The sequence below is a fragment of the Heterodontus francisci genome, unplaced genomic scaffold (assembly GCF_036365525.1).
Source record: "Heterodontus francisci isolate sHetFra1 unplaced genomic scaffold, sHetFra1.hap1 HAP1_SCAFFOLD_1278, whole genome shotgun sequence".
NCBI classification, from domain to species: Eukaryota; Metazoa; Chordata; class Chondrichthyes; order Heterodontiformes; family Heterodontidae; genus Heterodontus; species Heterodontus francisci.
The window spans coordinates 35,688-50,699 of NW_027140747.1; the positions used below are offsets into that span (position 1 = coordinate 35,688).

The 15,012-nt window shown below is 46.6% G+C and overlaps 1 protein-coding gene across 1 annotated transcript in view; it reads right to left on the bottom strand.

Moving 5' to 3' along the window:
* Nucleotides 1-12,464, bottom strand: part of cct4 (chaperonin containing TCP1, subunit 4 (delta)) — a 40,061-nt gene extending 27,597 nt beyond the window's left edge. Inside the window, exons 1-2 of the mRNA XM_068025976.1 lie at nt 12,206-12,464; nt 8,820-8,872 (exon numbers count right to left, since the gene is read on the bottom strand). Of these exons, the coding sequence (XP_067882077.1) occupies nt 8,820-8,872; nt 12,206-12,314 (162 nt within the window). The 5' untranslated portion in view covers nt 12,315-12,464. The remainder of the gene's footprint in view (nt 1-8,819; nt 8,873-12,205) is intronic.
* Nucleotides 12,465-15,012: the final 2,548 nt, after the last annotated feature.

Sequence of the window (15,012 nt, forward strand, 5' to 3'; positions counted from 1 at the left end):
GATCACACACTCAGCCGCCTTTTTTCAAGAGAACCAGCCTGTTCGTCATTTCCTGAAATGTATACCCACTCATTTCGGGTACCAGCCTTGTAAATCTTCTCTGCACTCTTTCTAATGCCTGCATATTCTTTCTATAATATAATAACTCTATATCTGGTTTAACCAAGGTTCAATATGGGCGGCACAGTGGCGCAGCGGTTAGCACCACAGCCTCACAGCTCCAGCGACCCGGGTTCAGTTCTGGGTACTGGCTGTGCAGAGTTTGTAAGTTCTCCCTGTGTCTGCGTGGGTTTCCGCCGGGTGCTCCGGTTTCCTCCCACCTCCAAAAGACTTGCAGGTTGATAGGTAAATTGGCCATTGTAAATTGCCCCTAGTGTAGGTAGGTGTTAGGAGAATGGTGGGGATGTGGTAGAGAATATGGGATTAACGTAGGATTAGTATAAATGGGTGGTTGTTGGTCGGCACAGACTCGGTGGGCTGAAGGGCCTGTTTCAGTGCTGTATCTCTAAATAAAAAATAAAAATAAATAATATAGGTTAGGCACAACCTCCCTACTTTTCAGTTTTATTACTCTAGAAATGAAGCCTAGTGCTTGATTTGCTTTTTGATAACCTTGCTAACCTGTGGCGCAACTTTTAGTGATTGGTGTATTTGAACCCCAAGATCCCTTTGTTCCCCTACCCCACCTAGACTCGCACCTTCCAAGTAACAAGTGACCTTCCTACCAAAATGTACCATCTCACATTTATCTGTGAACTTTTGTCAATTATTTGCTCATTCTGCAAGTTTCTTAATGTCCTCTTGTAATTTGTCACAGTCCTCCTGACTATTGACCACCCTCCACAAAATCCAAATCATTTATGAAGTTGTGAACAGCAGTGGTCCCAGCACTAATCCTTGTGGAACACCACTTCCCACCTCTGCCCCTCCTAAGTACTACTCTTTACTCCCACTCTGCTTTCTGTCTTGAAGCCAGCTAGCAAACCATTCTGTCACTTGTCCCTGGACTCTGCATTCTCTGACCTTATTTTTGAGTTTACTCTAGGGCACCTTATCAAAGGCCTTTTGAAAATCCAGATTACTCCGGTACCATGTGCAAATCAGTCCAGAAATATGAGGATAAAGCAGATGAATGCATGGCTGGAAAAATGATGCAAGAGGACTTTAGATTCCTGGGACATTTGGACCAGCTCTGGGGGAGTTGGGACTTGTAGAGGCCAGACAGGTTATACCTAAACAAAGCCAGGACCAATTTCCATGAGGGCCATTTGTGAGAGCCATTGGAAAGGGCTTAAAATTGGCAGGGGTGTGGGAACCAGGTGAAAATACTATAGAGGAATCCCAAGGTGCACAGAATACTGGGAGAGACAGACAGCACTAGAATAGGAAATAGTAAGGTATTTGGTGGGTTCAGACGAAGGGGAAAAGTAATTAAGTCTAAATTAGGTTTGCGGTGAATGTGAAGAGAGATTGGTGAGTTGCAGGTGCAGATAGCCACCTGAAAATATGATAGACCCCTAAACTGTAGTGGTGACATTGGGAATGGCATTAAACAGGAAATTAGAGACACATGCGATAAAGGAACATCTGTAATTATGGATGACTTTAATCTGCATATAGATTGGCCAAATCAAATTAGTCACAATACCGTAGAGGAGGAATTCATGGAGTGTATACGGGATGGTTTTCTGGACCACTATGGAGAGGAACCAACTAGAGAACAGGCCATCCTAGACTGCCGATAAATCCCCAGGGCCTGATGGTATGCATCCCAGAGTAATTAAGGAAGTGGCCCTAGAAATAGTGGATGCATTGGTGGTCATCTTCCAAGATTCTATAGACTCTGGAACAGTTCCTACAGATTGGAGGGTAGCTAATGTAACACCACTATTTAAACTGAGAGGGGGGAATATGCAACGAGACCTGGGTGTTCTCGTACACAAGTCGCTGAAGGTAAGCATGCAGGGTGCAACAGGTGGTAAAAAAGACAAATAGTATGTTGGCCTTCATAGCGAGAGGATTCGAGTACAGGAGCAGGAATGTCTTGCTGCAATTATACAGGGCCTTGGTGAGGCCACACCTGGAATATTGTGTGCAGTTTTGGTCTCCTTTTCTGACGAAGGATATTCTTGCTACAGAGGGAGTGCAGTGAAGGTTTCCCACTAATTCCTGGGATGGCCGGACTGACGTATGAGGAGAGATTGAGTCAGTTAGGATTATATTCACTGGAGTTCAGAAGAGTGAGGGGGGATCTCACAGAAACCTAAAAAATTCTAACAGGACTTGTCAGGGGAGCTGCAGGAAGGATGTTCCCAATGGTGAGGGAATCCAGAACCAGGGGTCAGAGTCTAAGGATATGGGGTAAACCTTTGAGGACTGAGATGAGGAGAAATTACTTCACGCAGAGAGTGGTGAGCCTGTGGAATTCGCTACCACAGAAAGCAATTGAGGCCAAAACATTGTATATTTTCAAGGAGGTAGATATAGCTCTTGGGTCTAAAAGGATCAAAGGGTATGGGGTGAAAGCAGGAAGTATACTGAGATAGGAAATGATCAGCCTTGATCATAATGAATGGCGGCGGAACAGGCTCGAAGGGCCAAATGGCCTACTCCTGCTCCTATTTTCTATGTTACAGCCATCGTAGTCCATGTAGGTACCAACGACATAGGCAGGACAAGGAAAGAGATTCTGTCAAGTCAGTATGAGGAGCTAGGAACCAAATTAAGCAGAACCTCAGATAATAATCTCTGGATTATTACCTGAGCCATGTGCAAATTGGCATAGGGAAAATAAGAATCGAGAAATGAATGCATGGCTCAAAGACTGGTGTGGTAAAAGTGGGTTCTGCCTTGTGGGGCACTGGCACCAGTACTGGGGAAAGCAGGGACTGAACCGTTGGTACTACCCTTGCTGGAACCAGTGTTCTAGCGAGCCACATAACTAGGGAAGTAGAGAGGGTTTTAAACTAAATAGTGGGGGCAAGGGATCAAATTTGGGAAGATGTGGTAAATCAAAGAATAGAGACAGGGCAAGAGAGAAAGGTATTAATATGGGAAATGATAAACAGACTGTGACAGGAAGGAACAGAAAGTACACATTTATGAGGAAATCAGCAAATAAGGCTAGAGGTTACAAAAATAAAGGACAAAACTAAAGGCTCAGCATCTGAAGGCACATAGCATTTGAAACAAAACAGATGAACTGATAGCACAAATAGAAATAAATAAGTACAATCTGATAGCCATTACAGAGACATGGCTGCAGGATGACATAGATTGGGACCTGAATATTGAACGGTAAATGACATTTAGGAAGGACAAGAAACTAGGAAAAGGTGGAGGGGTGGCTTTGTTCATTAACAATGGTATTAGCACAATAGAAAGGGATGACTGAAGTTCAGGAAACCAGGCTATAGAAGCAGTTTGGGTAGAGATGAGAATTCATAAAGACAAGTCACTTATGTGAGTAGTGTACAGGCCCCCCAACAGTAACCACACGGTAGGACGGGGTATAAAAGAAGAAATAATGGGAGCTTGTCAGAAAGGTATAGCGATAATCACGGGAGGATTTTAATCTACATATAGACTAGAAAAATCAGATGGGCAAAGGTAGCCTAGATGAGGAGTTCATAGAATATTTTCGGGATAGTTTCTTAGAACAGCACGTTCTGTAGCCAACCAAAGAGCAGACTGTACTAGAGCTGGTATTGTGCAATGAGCTAGGATTAATTAATGACCTCATAGAGAAGGTGCCCTTAGGCAGCAGCAATCATAATATGATTGAAATTTACATTCCGTTTGAGGGAGAGAAGAGTGGGTCCAAGATTAGTATTTTAAATTTAAATAAGGGCAATTATCAGGGCATGAAAGCAGAGCTAGCTAAAGTGAACTGGCAAATTAGCTTAACGGATAAGTCAATAGAGATGCTGTGGCAGACATTTAAGGGGATATTTCAGAATACAGAGAATTCCAACGAGTAAGAAAAATTCTAAGGAGTGGACCCATCATCCTTGGTTAACTAAAGAAGTTAAAGATAGCATCAAACTTAAAGAAAAAGCACAAATATGAGTGGCAGGACAGAAGATTGGACAGAATATAAAAAGCAGCAAAGAATGAATAAAAGATTAACAAGGAGGGAAAAATTAGTGTATGAAAGCTGATGAGAAATATAAAAACAGATAGTAAGAGTTTCTACAGATATTTAAAAAAGATAAGTTAACAAACTTAAGTGTTCGTCATATCGAAAGTGAGTCTGGGAATTAATAATGGAAAATAAGGAGATGGCAGATGAATTGAACAGGTATTTTGCATCGGTCTTCACAATAGAGGATACAAGTAACATCCCAGAAATAGCTGTAAATCAGGATATGGAAGAGAGGGAGGAACTTAAGAAAATGGCAACTACATTTGGTCCCCACATCAAAATCATTGATATATATTGTGAACAGCTGGTGCCAAAGCACTGATCCCTGCGGTACCCCACTAGTCACAGCCTCCCGAAGCGAGAATGACCTGTTTATTACTACTCTCTATTTTCTGCCTGTAAACCAATCCTTAATCCATGCCAGTATATCACCTCCTATTAAAAGCCTGCTACCCGACGTGTGTCGGGTTCGGGTCGTGTCGCACTTCCAGGTCCAGCATTCGGGCTCGGGTCGGATCGGACACACTCCATCACCGCCTCTGGTAAGTGACTTTAATGTTAATTTATTTTTTGGACTTTAAAGGTGGTTTTGCTACAGTTATTCTAAGCTTGTGCAGGTGAGTAACAAAGTGAAAAACGGAAGGTAAGTTAACTGATGGTCAGGTTGGGTGAGGCAGTGGAAAAAATGGAAGGACTCGGGCCGGGTTGGGCTCGGGTGTGGTTCTGTTGGGCTCAGGTCGGGTCTCATTTGCAGACCCGTGCAGGCCTTTACCTCCTATTCCATGTGCTTTAATTTTGCTAACCAACCTCCTGCGGGGACTTTATCAAAGGCCTTTTGAAAATCATTTGTTTTACCCAGTCCACCGACTCCCCTTTATCAATTCTGTTAGTAACATCCTCAAAAAACTCCAACAGGTTTGTCAAACATGATGTCCCATTCCTAAATTCACGTTGACTATGCCCAGATTATCCAAGTGTCCATTTATCACATCCTTTAGCATAGATTCTAGCATTTTCCCAACGACTGATGTTTTCTCTCTTCCTCCCTTCTTAAATGGTGGGGTGACATTTGCTACCTTTCAATCTGTAGAAGCCACCCCAGAATCTATAATTTTGGAAGATGATCACCAATGCACCCATTGTCTCCATAGCTACCTCTTTCAACACTCTGGGATGTAGAATACCAGGTCCTGGGGACTTATCAACCTTCAGCCCCATTAATTTCTCCAATACAACCTTCTTACTAATACTAATTTCCTTCAATTCCTCATTCCCCCTAATCCCTTGGATCTCTAATTCTAGGAGATTTCTTGTACCTTCCTTCGTGAAAACACACTAAGTAAGCATTTACATAAGAACTAGAAGCAGGAGTAGGCAATTCAGCCCCTCGAGCCTGCTCCGCCATTTAATACGATCATGGCCGATCTCATCTCAGCCTCAACTCCACTTTCCTGCCTGTTCTCCATAACCCTTCAACCCAATACTGATTAAAAATCTGTCCAGCTCCTTCTTAAATTTACTCAATGTCCCAGCATCCACCGCACTCTGTGGTAGTGAATTCCACAGACTCATGACCCTTTGAGCAAAGTAATTTCTCCTCATCTCTGTTTTAAATCTGCTACCCCTTCTCCTAAAACGATGACCTCTCATTTTAGTTTGCCCCACAAGAGGAAACATCCTCTCTGTCTACTTTGTCAATCCCCTTAATCATCTTATATACCTCAATTAGATCTCCTCTCATTCTTCTAAACTCCAGAGAATAAAGGCCTAAATTGCTCAATCTCTCTTCATAAGACAAACCCCTCATCTCTGGAATCAATCTAGTGAACCTCCTCTGAACTGCCTCCAATGCAACTGCATCCCTCCTCAAGTAAGGGGACCAAAACTGTACGCAATACTCCAGGTGCGGTCTCACTAATGCCTTGTGCAGTTGCAGCAACACTTCCCTACTTTTATACTCTATTCCTTTAGCAATAAATGCCAAAATTCCATTTGCCTTCCTTATTACCTGCTGCAACTGCGTACTAGTTTTCTGCGATTCATGCACGAGGACACCCAGATCCCTCTGCACCGAAGAACTCCAGTTTCTCTCCATTTAGATAATTTGCCTTTCTATTCTTCCAGCCAAAATGGATAACCTCACACTTATCCACGTTAAACTCCACCTGCCAAATTTTGGCCCATTCACTGAATTAATCCATATCCATTTGTAAATTTCTTATTTCTTTATTGCAACTTACTATCCCACCTATTTTAGTGTCATCTGCAAATCTGGCTATAGCACCTTCTATCCCTGCATCCAAGTCATTGATATAGATTGTAAACAGCTGGGGCCCGAGGACCGAACCCTATGGCATCCCACGAGTTACATCTTTCCAACCAGAAAAAGACCCATTTATCCCGACACTCTGTTTTCTGTTGGTTAATCAATCCTCGATCCAAGCTAATAAATTGGCCCAACCCCATGTGATCTTACCTCGTATATTAAGCTTCTCTACCATTTCTCTACTCGCCATTATAAATTCTCCTGACTCTGCCTGTAATGGACCCACATTTGTCTTATCCAAACGCTTCCTTTTTATGTACCTACAGAAGCTTTAACAGTCTGTTTTTATGTTTTTTGCTAGCTTACATTCATATTCGATTCTCCCTTTATCAGTTCCTTCGTCCTCCTTTGCAATATTCTAAAATCCTCACAATCCTCAGGTTTACTACTATTTCTGGAAACTTTACAGGCCTTTTCTTTTAATCTTATACTCCATGACTGAATGCCTTTACTTTTGGAGTTTTTGTGCCTTGAAGGAATGTATAGTTGCTGTAAACAATGTAATATTTCTTTAAAGATTACCCATTACCTATGTACTGTCATAGCTTTAATGTATTTGCCCAATCCACCCCTGCCAATTTGCCCCTCATACCGTCGTAATTTCCTTTGTTTAAATTTAACACCCTGGCTTCAGATTGAACTACCTCACTTTCAAACATAATGTAAAATTCTACCATATTATGGTCACTGATCCCTGAAGGTTCTTTTAGAAGATTAATTAACCCTTTCTCATTACATAATAATATATCTAAAATAGCCTGTTCTCTCATCGGTTCCTCAACATACTGCTCTGGAAAGCCACCCCTAACACACTCCAGAAGCTCGTCCTCCACAGCATTAGTGCTCATTAGGTTTACCCAGTCTATATGTAGACTGAGTTCAACCATGATTACTGTATTACCCATACCACATGCTTCTCTCATCTCCTGATTAATAACATTCCCCACACTACCATTACTGCTTGGTGGCCTATAAACAACTCCTACCAGTATTGTCCTCCGATCTGAGATCCTCCCTTAATAATGTACTGATCCCACCCCTTATTATCAGTGCAACACCACCTCCTTTTCACCTGACCTTCCGAAATGTCAAATATCGTTGAATATTCAGTTCCCAGTCTTGGCCACCCTGTAGTCGCTTTTCTGTTTTGGCAATTATATCATACCCATTTACCTCTATTTGGGCACTTAAGTCATCTACCTTGTTGCTAAAGCTGTGTGCATTCAGGTAAAGTACCCTTAACCTTGTCTTCTTGACGTTCTGCATTCTAAGCCTGGTTGATGCTCACCTTTGTTTTGCCTTCCTTCTAATGTCACTTGCTCCTTTTCTACCTCCTCTTACCAGCTTTACTTCCTTCCAATTTGAGCTACACGTCAGGTTCCCATCAACCCTAACAAGCTAGTTTAAACCCTCCCCAACAGCACGAGTAAATCTCCCTGTGAGGATGTTAGTTCCAGTGCTGTTAAGGTGTAGCTGGTCCATCTTGTACAGGTCCCACCTGCCCAGAACCAGTCCCAATGCCTCAGAAATCTGATGCCCTCCCTCCTACATCAATTCTCCAGCCACCTGTTCTATCGATCAATCCTCCTATTCCTATGCGCACGAGCACGTGGCACTGGGAGTAATCCTGAGATTAGTGCTTTGGAGTTCCTGCTTTTTAATTTCCTTCCTAACTCCCTAAAATCATTCCTCTTCCTACCTCTGTCATTGGTACCAATGTGGACCACGACCTCAGAAGTTCAGTTATTATTATGCAGGCAAACGCAGTAGCCAATGAATGACCACATTACATATACTTGGCGATGCCTGAGGAAGGAAGGCTGGTGAGAGCTCAATAATTCCTTCTCAACTCAAATTCATCGCAGACTGATATCTCAAACTTGTGTTTTAGTATTGAGCATACTGGCTCAGTGAGCTTCAGTATAACACCCTAACATTCTGAAACTACTCAAAATAAGACAGAAGGTGGACACCAGATTATGTTTTGAATATTAATGGGAAAAGTCCCTCTAATACTTTTGAAATTATAAACTTAGTTGACTGAAGATCATCATGCAGTATACAATGGCATTGGGTTAATTTTATGAAAAAATCTTGCATTAATATTCCATCTTATAAATGCCTCTCAGCATGCCAGAGGCGCAATGACCTATGTAACAGATTGTTACAGATTAATTAGATTGTGTTCGCAGTTAGGAAGTTATTTTGGTATGCCAAGTATTATGCATTAATATATTTTTGCTTAGAGAAGGGAGACAAGAGGCAAAGTAGAGAGACATGTTGCCCATTCCAGGAGGGCAAAGAAAAACAAAAACACAAATTTCAATTAGAAATGCAACAAGCCTGTACCATTTTATCCATGCCCTTTGGGCCAAGACTTGTCCTTATGGCATCTGCAACAGCTGAAAAAGAAACAAATTGCTTAAAACTTAACAACTCATCCTTGTGTACATTATGAAACCGTATTTTAGTGAGATGGAATCAGCTTCCTAAACTCAAACTAAAAATCCACAGCACAGAAAAAAGCCAATACCCAAATGTATTAATCAAGCAATGCCACTGAATGGAATATTGCGATTTCGAGGGGAAATGTGGAAAGAATCTGTATGTCAGTCTTCCATAGTTCAGTGAGAGATGAACAAGTAACCATCTCTCAACAAATTCCTGATGATTGTTTTCAGTTAAAAATTGTGCCCGTCAAGGGTCGGAACAGGACTAGGCCATTCAATACGATCATGGCTGATTATCCACTTCAATGCTTCTTTCCTCACACAATTCTCATATCCCTTTATGTCATTGGTATTTAGAAATCTGTCAATCTCTGCTTTAAACACTCAATGACTGAGCTTCCACAGCCCTCTAGGGTAGAGAATTCCAAAGATTCACAACCCTCTGGGTAAAGAGATTTCTCCTCATCGCTGTCATAAGTGGCTTCCTCCTTAGTTTGAAATTGTGTCCCCTGGTTCTAGACTCCCCAATAAGGGGAAACATCTTAGCTGCATCAACCCTGTCCAACCTTTTAAGTATTTGTAGGTTTCAATGAGATCTCCTCTCATTCTTCGAAACTCTAGAGAATACAGGCCCAGTTTCCCCAAACTCTCTTCATAGGACAGTCCTGCCATCCCGGGAACAAGACTGGTGAACCTCCATTGCACTCCCTCTATGGCAATAATATCCTTCCTAAGGTAAGGGGACCAAAACTGCACACAGTACTCCAGCTGCAGTCTAACCAAGGTTCTGTACAATTGAAGCAAGACTTCACGACTCCTGTACTCGAATTCTCTTACGGTAAAAGCTAACATAACATTAGCCTTCTTACTCGCTTGCTGCAATTGCATGTTAGCTTTCAGTGACTTATTAACGAGGACACCTAGGTACTTGTGTACATCTACAATTTCTAATCTCTTACCATTTAAGAAACACGAACTGTGGAGCAGACACTACATTATATGGGGGGGGAAAGGGGGTGATCCCTGAATGTGGGCTCTTGGCTTCAGAGACTTCACCTCACCGTCAACTATCAAACACAGCAACCTGCCTTACCCTCCGGCTCCTCACCCTCTCCCCTCCCCCCCCCCCCCATCCATCCACCCTCCCCCCCCACCCCCCGATCCATCCACCCTCTCCCCTCTCCCCCCCCCCGATCCATCCACCCTCTCTCCTCCCCCCCCCGATCCACCCACCCTCTCCCCTCCCCCCCCCGATCCACCCACCCTCCCCTCCCCCCCCCGATCCACCCACCCTCTCCCCTCCCCCCACCGATCCACCCACCCTCTCCCCTCCCCCCCCCTCCCCTCCCCCCTCCCCCATCCACCCTCTCCCCTCCCCCATCCATCCACCCTCTCCCCCATCCATCCACCCTCTCCCCTCCCCCATCCATCCACCCTCTCCCCTCCCCCCCCCCGATCCATCCACCCTCTCCCCCCCCCCCCCCGATTCATCCACCCTCTCCCCTCCCCCCCCCCCGATCCATCCACCCTCTCCCCTCCCCCCCCCGATCCATCCACCCTCTCCCGTCCCCCCCCCGAACCATCCACCCTCTCCCCTCCCCCCCGATCCATCCACCCTCTCCCCTCCCCCCCGATCCATCCACCCTCTCCCCTCCCCCCCCGAACCATCCACCCTCTCCCCTCACCCCCCCCGAACCATCCACCCTCTCCCCCCCGAACCATCCACCCTCTCCCCTCCCCCCACCCCGATCCATCCACCCTCTCTCCCCCCCCCGACCCATCCACCCTCTCCCCTCCCCCCCGAACCATCCACCCTCTCCTCTCCCCTTCCCCCCCCCCCCGAACCATCCACCCTCTCCCCTCCGCCCCCGATCCATCCACCCTCTCCCCTCCCCCCCGAACCATCCACCCTCTCCTCTCCCCTTCCCCCCCCCCGAACCATCCACCCTCTCCCCTCCCGAACCATCCACCCTCTCCCCTCCGCCCCCGAACCATCCACCCTCTCCTCTCCCCCCCCCGAACCATCCACCCTCTCCTCTCCCCCCCCGAACCATCCACCCTCTCCTCTCCCCCCCCGAACCATCCACCCTCTCCTCTCCCCCCCCCGAACCATCCACCCTCTCCTCTCCCCCCCCCGAACCATCCACCCTCTCCTCTCCCCCCCCCCGAACCATCCACCCTCTCCTCTCCCCCCCCGAACCATCCACCCTCTCCCCTCCCCCCCCCCCCGAACCATCCACCCTCTCCCCCCCCGAACCATCCACCCTCTCCCCCCCCGAACCATCCACCCTCTCCTCTCCCCCCCCCGAACCATCCACCCTCTCCTCTCCCCCCCCGAACCATCCACCCTCTCCCCTTCCCCCCCCCCGAACCATCCACCCTCTCCCCCCCGAACCATCCACCCTCTCCCCCCCCCGAACCATCCACCCTCTCCCCTCCCCCCCCCCCCGATCCATCCACCCTCTCCCCTCCCCCCCCCGAACCATCCACCCTCTCCTCTCCCCCCCCGAACCATCCACCCTCTCCCCTCCCCCCCCCCCAAACCATCCACCCTCTCCCCCCCCGAACCATCCACCCTCTCCCCCCCCCGAACCATCCACCCTCTCCTCTCCCCCCCCCGAACCATCCACCCTCTCCCCCCCCGAACCATCCACCCTCTCCCCCCCCCGAACCATCCACCCTCTCCTCTCCCCCCCCCGAACCATCCACCCTCTCCTCTCCCCCCCCCGAACCATCCACCCTCTCCCCTTCCCCCCCCACCCTCTCCCCTTCCCCCCCCCCGAACCATCCACCCTCTCCCCTTCCCCCCCCCCGAACCATCCACCCTCTCCCCTCTCCCCCCCCCCCGAACCATCCACCCTCTCCCCTCTCCCCCCCCCCGAACCATCCACCCTCTCCCCCCCCCCCGAACCATCCACCCTCTCCCCCCCCCGAACCATCCACCCTCTCCTCCCCCCCCCCCGAACCATCCACCCTCTCCCCTTCCCCCCCCCCGATCCATCCACCCTCTCCCCTTCCCCCCCCCGATCCATCCACCCTCTCCCCTCTCCCCCCCCCCCGAACCATCCACCCTCTCCCCTCTCCCCCCCCCCCGAACCATCCACCCTCTCCCCCCCCCCCGAACCATCCACCCTCTCCCCCCCCCGAACCATCCACCCTCTCCTCCCCCCCCCCCGAACCATCCACCCTCTCCCCTTCCCCCCCCCCGATCCATCCACCCTCTCCCCCGCCCGAACCATCCACCCGCCGTTCCCCCCAATCCTGGTTCCCTGTCCCCGCCCCCACCTTTGGCGGCTGAGATGTTGCTGAAGCGAATCTGAGCCGGTTTGTCGCGGTCCTGGTAAACTCCCTTGGCCCCGCTGCTCGGGCCTTTGTTGGCGCTTTTCTCAGGCATCGCGGTGGATTAAGCCGGGTGAATGGAGGCAGATTGTCCTCTCCCGGGGTGGATGCAGACGGATTACTGTTTCAATCCGGGCCCCGTGTCTCTGAAGCAGAGAAGCTTCCAGAAACCGCCAGGACCCCAGCCGCCGCCGGTGTGACGTCAGCAGCTGTCCAAACAGAAGCCGGTGGGAATTCTGTGGAATTTGATTTCAAAAGAAATATTTCAAACACGATTAAAAACACAAATTTTTCCTGTGCGAAGAAGCTTTAAAATAAGCACAATGTGCAGTTGTTTCACCGATGGAGTTTGTTGGTGGGAGTCATGTGACTTCGTAGCCCCCAAAAAAGGACATGGGAAGTGGCTGCTGCTGAAGAAACAGTTGGTGATGAAAAGTGACTGACCTGCAATTTCAACTCAGTTTCTCTCCACAAATACTGTCTGAGCTGCTGAGTATTCCCAGCACTTTCTGGTTTTATTGCTGCTGGAAACTTCACTTTGGAAAAGCTTTGCTAACCCTCCCAGAATTGAACATTAATCTCCAGGCCACTAGTGTCAGTGACCCTGAGCATCACAAAATTGTGGAGCTTTCATTTTCTTTAAAGCTTTTAATAGCTTAGTACTTATAAAAATATAAGAGCTGGAAAATAAAAGACTGAGAGTCAACTATTATCCAACTGAGTTACAACATGCATCTCTTAAAGGCTGAGACAAGAGACATAATGGGAAATAAGGAAATGGCAGAGATGTTAAACTATGACTTTGTATCTGTTCACAAACTACATACTAGAAAAAGTGGGGGAATTAAGGGTCAAATGAGATTAAGGAACTTAAAGTAATTATTAGTAAAGAAGAACTACTGGAGAAATTAATGGCATTAAAAGCTGCCAAATCCCCTGGACCTGATGGCCTACATCCTAAGGTTCTAGAACTAGCTGCAGAGATGGTAGTTACGTTGGTTTTGATCTTCCACAATTCCCGATATTCTGGAACAGTCCCTGTGGATTGGAAGGGAGCAAACATATTCTGTTGTTCAAGAAAGCCAGGAACAACAAAAGGGGGAACTACAGACCAGTTAGCCGAATATCAATTGTCAGGAAAATGGTAGAATATATTGTTGGGGATGCAGTAACGGCACTTGGAAGTCATGAGTTAACATGGATTTATGAAAGGTATGTTTGACAAACTTATTAGAATTATTTGAGGATGTAACTGGCAGGCTGGATATGGGGGAACCAATGGATAGAATATATTTGGATTTTCAGAAGGCACTTGATAAGGTGCCAGACAAGAGGTTGTTACACAAGATTAGGGCTCATGGGATTGAGGGTTATATATTAGTATGGATTGAGAATTGGTTAATGGACAGAAAACAGAGAGTGGAATAAAGGGGACATTTTCGGGTTGATAGCTGTAACTAGTGGAGTGCTGCAAGGATCAGTGCTTGGGTCTCAGCTATTTACAATCTATATCACTGACTTAGATGAGGGAACTGAGTGTAATATATCCAAGTTTGCTGATGATACAAAGTTAGATGGGAAAGTAAGCTATGGGGAGACTGCAAAATAATATAGATAGGTTAAGTGATTGGGCAAGAAAGTGGCAGATGGTGTGTAGTGTAGGGAAGTATAAAATTATCCACTTTGATCACAAGAATGAAAAAGCAGCATATATTTTAAAAGGTGAGAGACCAGTAAATGTTGGTATTCAGAAGGATTTGGGGTCCTTGTACACAAATCACAGAAAGTTAACATGTAGGTACAGCAAGCAATTAGGAAGACAACTAGTATACTAGCCATTATGGCAAGCGGGTTGGAGAATAAAAGTAAGGAAATCTTGCTGTAATTATATAGGGCTTTGGTAAGACCACACTTGGAGTACTGTGTATAATTTTGGTCTCCTTACCTAAGAAAGGTTATACTTTCTTTGGAGGGAGTGCAACCAAGATTCACGAGATTGATTCCTGGGATGATGGGGCTGTCTGATGAGGAGAGATTCAGTAAAATGGGCCTATACTTTCTGGAATTTAGAAGAATGAGAGGTGATCTCATTAAAACATAAAACATTCTCAAAGGGCTTGACAGGGTAGATCCTGCGAGAATAAAAGCTAAATACTGCAGCTGCTGGAAATCTGAAATAAAGACAAAAGTGCTGGAAATACTCAGCAGGTCTGGCAGCATCTATGGAGAGAGAAGCAGAGCTCTTCTGATGATGGGTCACTGACCTGAAATGTTAACTCTGCTTCTCTCTCCATAGATCCTGAGAGGCTGTTTCCCTGGGTGGAGAATCTAGAACTAGGGTGCACCGTCTCAGGATACGGGGTCAGCCATCCAGTACTGAGACAAAGAGAAATTTCTTCACTCAAAGGGTTGTGAATCTTTGGAATTCTCAACCCCAGAGGGCTGCGGATGTTAGGAATAGTCATGTTTGACATCAATAGATTTTTGGGTAATAAAGGAATCAAGGGATATAGGGATCAGGCAGAAAAGTGGAGTTGAGGTCAAGGCTCAACCATGATCACGTTGAATAATGGAGCAGGCTCAAGGAAATATATGGCCTACTCCTGCTCTTATTTCTTATGCCCTTGTTACAGACAGGTGATAAGCAGTGTGGGTGGATCCCACTGTTCAACTCCCAACTGTCCACAGCGAGTCCATACGAACTAGGAGCAGGAGTAGGCCATTCGGCCCCTCGAGCCTGCTCCATCATTCTA